The following is a 10,985-nucleotide window of genomic DNA, read 5'->3' on the forward strand; positions in this document are numbered from 1 at the left end:
AAAAATTCAAAAATTCATATTAGAGTGAATTTGCATTTAAATCCAACGAGAAGAGGACCCTCTATCAATCAATACATACTACACATGACACACCACAATTGTTGCAGGACCGCTACACACGTGCTAATTGGCAATGGCATTAAGTGAGGAATGCCTCACATCACATTCCTTGTGGTCCCACACCTCACATGCAAACCTCTTATATAGTTACTTTTTCTTCACTACATTCTATCCTGAAATTTCTGATTTTATGAGTGCCTCACTTTGGAAGGAATGTTCATGGACACCCTTAATTAAAGCTTTTTAGATCAAGATTTGTGACTTCATTTCTCTCTTTTCTTTTATTTCCTTTTAAATTTATTAACTTAAGAGCATCTCCAACGGTAGTAGGCATTTTACCTATCTACATATTTCTATAAAGTATATATTTTATTTTGCCTATCAACTGTTTTATATTTTTACTCAAACCATGCTCTTTATTTTAGCTATTTATCCAAATACTATTAATTTTATAGAATGACACGTCAACAATAAAGATGGAGGGAAATGATCCTAATGATTGAATACATTTTGCCTAGTGTTGAAGGCTAGCTACATGTAGCTAGTGAATATGAATTGAGCCAAAATGCCTAATCATATGCCTAGTGCATTGGAATTGAAAAAAGTGAATCACACTAGGCATTTTAACTAACAAGTATTATATGCCTAGTGCATTGGAGATGCTCTAACAACAATGCTACATACCACTAAATTCCTATCACTAACACCACCACTAATGATGTGGCAAGTAAAATAAAAAAAAAAAAACTAAGACACAAAACACATGTGGCAGTGGGTGGGACCTACTGCCACATCCCTAGTGTAACCACTAATTAGTGGTCTGCATCATTTTTCTTAACTTAAAGAGCACTCAGAACATCTATTTGTTCAAAACTTGCTTCTGTTTATCTATTCAAGTATCACATTTTGTCCAAAATGTGACCTATATGTACATGCATTACTTATGTGTCTAATTATCTGTTCAAATGTCTAATAATTTATTCAAATGTCACCTATCTACACATGTGTTATATGTCTGTTCAATATCACCCATCTATTCACCTCATCGTTACTAGCCGCCGTCACTGACAACTTTTCGGTGACTTTTTTGACATTGGAGACTTTTCAATGCGTGTTCTTATCACCAAAAAGATTAACATATAGCTATGTAGGAATGAAATTTTCACTAATTAACCCTAATTTAAAATCTAAACATAGACTTAATTATTTTTCCCTCATCGTGGAGGAAGGACAAGGATGCCCCCCTTAAACTAAAATATCACTATGCTATCCTCCGATCTCACTCATCATTTTGAAAGCATGTTTGCTATATTTTATTCTAGGTTAAAAGTTAATAATTTATTTAAAAAATTAAAATTTTAAAACTTATAATTATCACATAAACTATACAAAATCCCAAAATAGAAATCATTATAAATGGCTCATTTAAATTAACAGCAAACAACACCATAATAAAAGTAGAGACAACATCCCTATATCTTGGAAGGCTGGGGCTTGCCTCCAATCCATCATTTGGACTGGAGGGTTCATTACGGCCCATTGGGTCCATTTTGAGCCTCTTTTTGATAATCTGAACCGTTCATATTTTCGGGTTTGTTGAGTACATTATTCCTGTGAAAAATCACGTTGATCGGATAACAGATACTATGCATTCGGATCACTTTTTATGAACTGTTAATTTTCTGACCGTCCATTTTTTTTTCAAAGAAAAGTGATCCAAATACATAGTATCTGTTATCCGATCGACGTGATTTTTTACAAGAATAATGTATTCAACAAATCTTAAAATGTGAACGATTCTGATTATCGAAAAAGGGCCCAAAAGTAGGCCCAATGAAATGAACTGGACTGGACTATCCCAAATCTGAACTGGAGACCGTCTGGACCCATCTTAGAAAGTTTTCAATCCATTTCCCACTTCATACATCATTCCAGTGGCCCCAAAGAAAAAAAACTAACAGCCATCATTTGTGTGTTTTGTGGTTGGTGCACATGAGATAATCATCAAAAAGGTAAAAGTGGAAAAAAATTGATAATAATACTAAAATTTAAATAGTGGACCATGTACTAACATATAATAAAATCACATTGAACAACCAAAAGAGACAGGATTGCTTCCATTGACAATGTACAAAGCAAAAACAAAAAAAGAAAGAAAAAGGTAAATAATCCCACTGTTATGCATCATGTATAACAGATTTTTTTCATAACTCAAAAGTTTGACATTCACACTATATCTTGTATGACTCAAGGAACCTAAAAATCAGAAATAAAAAAATAAAAAAACCTCACAGAACATTTGAGTTCCTATAAACCCCAAAGCCAACACACTATGTAGCAGCACTAAAAACACTAATGGTGGTTAGAAACGTAGGTTGAGATTGAAAAAAAAAAAAAAGAAAGTAAGAAAGTAATGAACAACACTTCTGCACCCACTCCTACAATAGCATCTTTTTTTTTCTTCAATTGAAGCAGGCCATGGTTGTGCAACAATGGCAGGACAGTGAGGAGGAATAAGGGCAATTTTGTAAGACAAATGATGAAAATGTGTATAATCTACACTTTGCCAGTGTAAAAAACACATTGATTAAGGGGACAAACAATGGTGGAATATTGGATATATGGTGGAGTAGTGCTATTACTATATAATAGTAAAATCAGAAACCTAACCCAAAAAAAACCATTTTTCTTGTGATTAGCTGAGATTGCTAGCACTGATGGCCTCTGCGGCAGGAAAGAACACCGGCACCGGAAGTGATGGTGCCCACCATGGAAGAAGACTTGGCACCAAGGCTTGAAGCTCTGGCATAGCTGGCCGAGGCTCCAGCCCCGGATGGAGTGAAATAGGCCCCATTAAGCATAAGGTCACCCTCTGACCTCCAATTCCAATTCTTCCACTTGCTTGAAGATGTTTGCACTCTTTTTGTCACCTACCCAAATCAAACATTATTAAAAACCAGACAATCCAATTCCAATATGTCAACTTCACTGTACGGTCAAGCTTTTTTCACTTTTGTTTATGAAACATGTGAAAACAAATAAGAACAAGAAAGTGACAGAAAGTGGGGGATGTTACTTGTACAACATATATATTATACCTCCTTTGCAAATGGATTGGAAGGAGCAAGGTATCTGTTACCCTGGCTGTTAATAGTTGGCTCAGCACTTCCACCAATGGCATACATCTCCCAGTGAGTGTAGTCATTGTTCACCACATGGAAATACCCATGTCTACATCTGCATTTTGCATAAATAATTTTCAAAATGAATACAAATATGGAAACAGGTTCTCTGCATGCAAAGTAACACTTCAAAAACCCTATAGTGACAAGAGTAGAGTCTTTATATCGCCATGGATGCAAATCCAAAATGGTTTCTTAGGGTTAGTCTCTAGTACCATAACGCACTGAGATGTTTCTCACACATTTGGAATAATATTCAAACCACCAGATACTAAAAAAATAAAATAAATAACAAACAAGAAAAACCCATTTGATGTCCAATAATGTATATTACCTTGGCATTCTCTGGATAAGACCCTCTCCAAAATGATTGTAGGCAATAGTGACTTGCATTTGCTTGTCTCTGACATAGGAATCACTATGACCCAGTAGCATCACCTATTTTTAATTAGACAGAACACAAATTAGTCTTCCAATTAGAAGAAATAACAGAATTTTAAGTGAAATTTGCTTTATAAACACGCACACACCTCATTGTGGTGAGTGAAGTAATTGTTAGAAATGGTAATGGCAGTGGAACCCATAATAGCGTCAACAAGGCCATCGGCACAGTTAGAGAGTGAATTGTGATCAATCCATAAATGACTCGATCCAAAAATTGAAATGCCATCACCATCAGCCATTGTCCTCCACCCAAAATGGCTTGGTGAGCTCCTCACCATGGCATTGCCAGTTGGTTTACAGTCATGAATGTTAAGCCCATGAATTATAACATTAGTAACAAACTGAATTGTAATGCAGGCACCATTAGCAATATGAACATTGACTCCACGGGCATCAATGGTCTTGAAGCTGTTCATGATTAGCTCCTGCTTCAATTTTATCACCATGTCACGCTTGAACACGATCCAGAGAGGTTTGTCTTGGATGACAGCATGTCGCAAGGTGCCGGGTCGGGGGTTGACAGGGTCATTGTCACTGGGGTCAGTGACGACATAGAAGCGGCCATCGCGGCCACCAATGGCATTTCTGCCAAAACCAATGCCACAATCAGCGAGGCGTTTGCGGTTGCGGTGCCAGTTTGGATCACAGCGCCAGCAGTCATCAATGGGATTGCCTGTTCCACAGGAGAAGTAGCCCAATTTCCTCCTCTCAGTGCTGTTCTGGATACTCCTGCTCAATCAATTAGGAATGTTACTAGAGTTCAATGTTATTGTCACTACCAATTGTTTTAGAAAAATTAAGAATACAAAAACGGGACACAACTAGAAGGGTCTCACTTCTAATTCTTTTATCATAATTCCCAATGGGTAATGCCTATACAAACAGGTGTCTCCATATTTTGATTTCTATGTGTCCTACAAATCCAAGATACAATTGATTTAAACTATTTTACTTGATTGTTTTTTATGCAGTAAGATGTTATGCACAGATGCAAAATGAAAGGTAAAAACTGTGCTAAGTTATGTCGGTGGATGTAACTATTCTCCCTAATATCTAGCAGCTGGCAAAATCCTAATATCTAGATATTGGATATGCTGCCCCATCTCCACTGTCTCTTTGTTTGGAAGTACCTCCCGGCCATACCACTAGAGTTAGAAACATTTTATTGTGTGGTCAAAAAGTGATTTGGGACACAAAAATAAGGGAGTATAGGGGACTTTGTGGACCGAGATTGTCTTTATTATAATCTTCTTGTTGTAATTCAATGGCCTAAATTTAAAATTGAAACAAAATAATGTGATTATAGATTGTTTAGTTTTAAAAAATTTATTATCAATTTATTTCAATTTTAAATTTGAGCCATTAAAATAGGTTTTCGTTGAGGTCTTGCTGTCATATAAATTACAGCAAGATCATGACAAGAAATCCTTAAAGAGGACCTTTGTTCAACCTTTGTGGACTATTGTGTATTCTGTCATTTTACAAGGATAATTTAGTCTTTTCATACAACAGATCAAGTTACTTTAGTTTTGGGGCAGGGGCAGGTAGCAAGGTTGGATATACTTTTCGCTGTTGGCCACACATAGGTGAAGTAGTCACAGGAAAAAGAAGGGATTCATACTCACAACACCATATACAAACATATAGCATTGAATATGATCACGTAGTCTGCACCCCATCCCCCAATAGATCAAACATGTATTTTTTTACAGTGTCTAGGCATCTCTGTTACTTTTTTTGCATGTAACATGCACATGCAATAACCGCATTTACATCCAGTCAAATGTAAGCTTTACAGATGTAAATGCATAGATCTGTATTATAAAGAACAGCAAGGCAATTGTAGATTTGGTATCCCTTCTATGCAAATACTGAATTGCCCTTCAGACAATGTTCTTAAAAGTTTAAATATGTTTAAAATTTAAGGTTAATGACATTTGTGGCTAATGGATAAGACAAATTGTTTTTAAAAAACAATACATATGTATATACATATAACAATTGTTATGTATACATGGGACCACCATTTATTTAAGATTTAGTAGTTTTTACATGTGTGCGCGACTTTTGTTGTGCGAATTTACATAAAAAATAACACAAAATTTAGAAAAATAAACATCCTATCTATATATATGTATTATGTATTCGATTCTATTTTTGGCTTATCTATTCGTAGTAGAACTGAAAAATAAAAACAAACAATAAAATATATCATTAATACATAACCATTATCAAATCTTAAACACTGTTAATAAAGAGATTGGATCCTTTAGATCAAGTTTCTATTACATGATAAGTAGCTCTCATCTAATTGTAAGATAGAAAAGGGCATTAAGAGAGGGGAAAGGGGAGATCCCCTGCCCTAATAATAAGGGATGGTGGGGTTAAGAACAGAGTCGGTTTGGTAGGTCTGATATATAACTAGTAAGTAACAAGGGCTAGAGTATAAACCACCCTACCAACTAAAGCTACACCATTATGTGTAAATGTTCTGTTCTTTCCTGTAATGGTTCCACTGTAATCAAATGAACATGTGTATTATTTTAGAGAAATAGAAAGGGGAAAAAGACTCACATCTCAACCATGGAAGCAACCTCCTCTGGATCATCCACTGCATGCTCATTCAATTCTCTAACCTCTTCAGACCTAAAACCAACAAAAACCTGTTAAATTCACCATAACCCAACACCCACCACAATTGGGCTACAATCAATTTGCCCCATAACATAGTGGTTGGTGCAGCTTACGGAGTTGCTAATATTTTCTTCTTCTTTTTTTTTTTTTTTTTTTAAATTTTAAAATTGTGTCTGAATATTTGACACAACTTAATTTAAATAAAATTTAAAAAATTGATTATTGAAAAGTAATGAGAGACATGTTTTTAACTTTTAGTTTTTTATTATGAACTTTCAATTTGTTCCAAGGTGCGTCAAATAGACTTCTGGTCTGGTTTGGGAATTAAATATTTTAGTTAAAAAGTTAAAAAATCACTCTAAATTATTATATCACTCTTCCTATTTTTTTATATATTTTTTCATAAAAAATTAAAAATTTAACTGATAGGGTCAATCAAAGCCGCTAATTAAACCATCACTCCACAATTTTTTAAATTTTTTTTTTTTTTAATTCAAATTGACACTCTACAAATCAATGCAGTGTAAGTACGTACAAATGAGATCGGTGTTTCGCACACGCTCCTCCATTGCATAGGGACATGTTTTCTAAGACACAATTCTTACTTATATTCGTTTATAATTAATTTTTTTAATATTACATTTTAGTTATATATAAAAATAAAAATAAAAATAAAAAGTGTATTTATTCATGTGGAAAGGAAAAAACATGCAATAAACAATAACTAAAAACTACTTTTCTAGAGAGAGAAAATTCTATGAGAGGAGAGAGATGCGGGGTGAGACGTCGGCGGGAAATTCCATCATCCGTACTCCGAGATGAAATGACAAAACTACCCATGTAGCTTGTTCGATCATGAAGGGTACAAAAGCAATTAATTAAGTGGATAATATGAGGGTAATTATGGAAATTACAGAAAAACATGAGGGAGGAATGAACAGAGTCCACTGAGAGCAAATTGCAACGAACGAATCCAAAGACCGAACAATAACGGAATAAACGTTACAGATCTGAGGGAATTTGGGATCTGAACGGCTGAGATTGTTCAAAAGTTGGGATAAAACAAACGGATAATAGATCTAACGGTGGGAGACTTGTTTATACACAGAAATGGACGTCTTAGATGTTAAGTTCTGTTGAGTAGTGGGAGTACTGACCTTAGCACCGCCATTGATGAGTTGTTGGAGCTCTGTAACTTGTCTGTTTCAACATTCCTGTTAATAGAAGAAACAAAATTCGAGAGTTAATTCGAATTTAGTAGGGTTTTGAGAACAAGAGCTGGTTCGGAGTCTCAGAAAAGCAATAAATTCTCGAATATATTGTGAAATGCACATTAATGGAGACGCCAAAAAGTGAATGTAAAGTGGTTTCTGGAACAATGCTTTGAGAATTAGGGGGAGAAAACAAGAAATTCTGCTATTATGTGAATAATGTAGTAGATTTTGTTGAAAAAATCCCTAATGCAGAGAAAATCCAAAGTCAGAAGCAAAAACGCAATAAGAACAATGAATTGGAGTTGAAAGTAGAAATCAACTACAGAGGACATATCATAATACATTCATTCTTAGAATTGTACAATGGTGACGTAGAGAGAGAGAGAGAGAGAGAGAGAGAATGAGAGGAGTTTTGGAGAGAGAAACAGTACCTGGGAGCAGAGTTGTTGTCTGTTCGTGTTATCACCACTACTCCGACGAACAACAGAACGAGAAGAAGCAACGAACTCAGAGAAACCCACTTCTTCGAGACCGCCATTGCCATTACTCACCACTCACTCACTCACTCTCTCTCTCTAAGATTTCACTTTCTCTCTCTCAAAGTGGAACTGAAAGAAAGAGAAGAAAAAAAAAAAAGGAAAACAGAGCAGAGAGAGTGGAAGACGAAGCTCCAACGTAACCGTCTCTTTATAGACAGACCCCCACCAAAAAAATAAAACAGAGAATACAAACCTCTCTCGTTAAACGTTAACGGCCGTTAAAAGCAAACCAAAACTTAACTTTTTTTGACTCTAGTTAGGTTAAATTAACCAAGACCTCTTTTCTCTAAAATTAACCACCTCACTAACCGCTACTAACCGCCCTCTCTCTCTAAAACCGACGTTAGGTTGGTCACCATCCACTCATATTTATGATTCTGACACGCAACTAAGTTGACGGAGGAAGGGTCAATGGAATTTACGGTGTGCCACGTCAGGAGTCCGTAACGGAGGGATGACGGAATGGACATTACAGAGGGAAATAAAAGTCAGGTTGGTTTGGAGGTGATAATCAGGTGTGAATATTCAAATGGGATATGTAGATATCGTGGAATTATGTTTCCTTCGGACCGAAATTCTCGGCGGGTGTCATTGGGGAGGGTCAGAGGTTACGCCTGTGTGGTTTGAACGGATTGTTGTGTGGTGTATGGAATTTATTTCGGACTTTATTTATATCATTGGAGTCGTACAATTTTTAAAGAATATCGGGTGTAATATTTGTAAAAAATTAAATTGATCGATATTAATAAACCCTTTATTAACTTGAATTTGTATATATAAAAAAATAAATATATAAGTATTAAACTGAATACAAATGTGTGTTGATGAAAGATTTATTGATATCCGATCAACTTAATTTTTTACAAGTATGTTCTACTCGATATTCTTTAAAAATTGAACGGTTCAGATGATGAAAATAAAATCCGAAATAATTTTTATGAGTCAAAAAACAGTCACTGTTATGCAAGCCGTACAACAGTGACTACAACTTCCATTCAAGATTATGATTAAAATAATTTAGAAAATCTAAAACAGACAATTTGGAGACAAATTTATTTTGTACAGTCACTATTATGTATTGCAAAATGTGATTGGGGTTTTTGCTGCACATTTTGTGTATTTTATTGGGTCCATTTAAAGGTCCAATTCAATAATTTAAACCCTTCAAATTTTAGAAGATATCGAGTAAAATATACTTGTAAAAAATCACGTCGATCACATATTGTTAGCTCTTTCATCAAATCACATTTACATTGAGTTTATATTTCAAATTTATCATTTTTTTAAAATACAAATGTGATTTGAAGAAAGAGCCAACGATTTTATAAGTATATTGTATTTGATATCTTTTAAAATGTGAACGATTCAAATTATCGAATTGAACCCTGAAATAGGCCCAATAAGGTGAGCATGATGCACTCCACCTCCACGTGGGAGGCTGCCAGTGGCTGAAAAAAAAAAAAAAAAAAAGAGTTTTTTGGGCCAATCAGAAGGGACCCTAGTACCTCCACTGGGATTCTCATGCATTTTCCTTTTTTTTATACATCATATTGGAAGTTCCAACTAAAAAAGGAGATAGGAGATTTTCATAGGAAAATCATTAAGGAATTCTTATCTCTTATTTCAAAGTATGATATGTTGTTTGATTAGAATTTTACTCTTTTTTTTTTTTGGATTGGGGCGAGGGTGATTAGTAAAATAACTTTGTAAATATTGTGATAATTTTGTGTATTACTGAAAAATATAATAACCTCTATTGTTTTCATAATTTTGTGTATTACATATATTTGTACACGTTTGGAACAAGACGTAAGTGGTACACTTGAAAATGGCCTTATAATATTGGTCATAAGTAGGAAAATGTGTTTTCTTTCCTTAAAAAAAAAAAAAAAAAAAAGAGTAGGAAAATGTGTAGAAAGCAGTAGCACACATAAAAGTAGGAATTCATGCTGTCAAGTTTGGTAATAAACCTAACCTAGTCAAAGGAATCGACTTCTAAAGATAAGTCATTTCTACAAAATTAGTCATGTTTGCAAAATATAAAAATCATAAAAATAGAGAGGCAAATGTCCGAAAGGAAATTCAATATCCAAACCAATTTGAGTTATATGGATTGGGTTGGTTTGGTACATAAAAGAACATGGTCTAATTTTAAGTTTTAAAATGACCAAATTAGTATGATTTTCCTTAGCTTAATCTGAGAACTAACCCCATATATATATAGAGTGCAATTTTATACATGGTTTACACATTCATATAATTAGTTGGGACTATTTATTACCGTAACATTTGTTACGCTTAATTATGCAATACACATTATGTTTTCCGATATTTCTATATATTAAATTGAGGTGGAATTGTGATTCCAACCTCAACCAATCTAGGTTGAACCAATTTAGATTGATTGGCTCTAATTGATGGTCTGGTTGCTTTTGAATCTAAAAAACTTAAAACTGGTCTAGTTGCTTTTGAATCTAAAAAACTTAAAACCAATCAAGATCAGTTTAATTATTAGTTTAGCTCTACCCCGCCTCAGCCATGCTCAACCCCATAAGTGCTACCTTACCAAATTACCAATATGATAAAATTCAAGTGGGAAAATAAGAACAAAATCAAAAAAATTGTCAACCTGTTCTCTTATTTTGAAGCGTGTGTTTTCGATTATTTTTGTAATAGTCAAAGAGTTTCATAAGGTTATAGTTATGGCTATCAAAACAAAGTGTTATTTTGTCATGATATATTGAAGGAGCTAAAAGTTACAATTTACACATCAACAAGGGTGAAAAAGAATGTTTTTCATTTTGATTTTATTTCTTTTATATGTTTAACCAAAAAAAATAAAGTTTTTTCTTTTACCTATGAATCTTTATACTGTGTATTACAATTTCTCCTAGTTTTTGAGTGCACAATAG

At 34.2% G+C, this 10,985-nt stretch overlaps 1 protein-coding gene across 1 annotated transcript; it reads right to left on the bottom strand.

Moving 5' to 3' along the window:
- Window positions 1-2,148: 2,148 nt before the first annotated feature.
- LOC114307229 (putative pectate lyase 8) lies at window positions 2,149-8,253 on the bottom strand. The gene is made up of 7 exons (XM_028252625.2): window positions 7,966-8,253; window positions 7,478-7,534; window positions 6,261-6,332; window positions 3,773-4,415; window positions 3,577-3,680; window positions 3,159-3,297; window positions 2,149-2,990 (listed from the first exon to the last, which is right to left on the bottom strand). Exons 1-7 carry the CDS (start codon window positions 8,076-8,078, stop codon window positions 2,769-2,771), a joined length of 1,350 nt encoding a protein of 449 aa, XP_028108426.2. The 5' UTR covers window positions 8,079-8,253; the 3' UTR covers window positions 2,149-2,768.
- Between the last annotated feature and the right edge of the window lie 2,732 nt (window positions 8,254-10,985).

Source organism: Camellia sinensis, chromosome 7, assembly GCF_055761805.1.
Source record: "Camellia sinensis isolate YWXY chromosome 7, ASM5576180v1, whole genome shotgun sequence".
Lineage (NCBI taxonomy): Eukaryota > Viridiplantae > Streptophyta > Magnoliopsida > Ericales > Theaceae > Camellia > Camellia sinensis.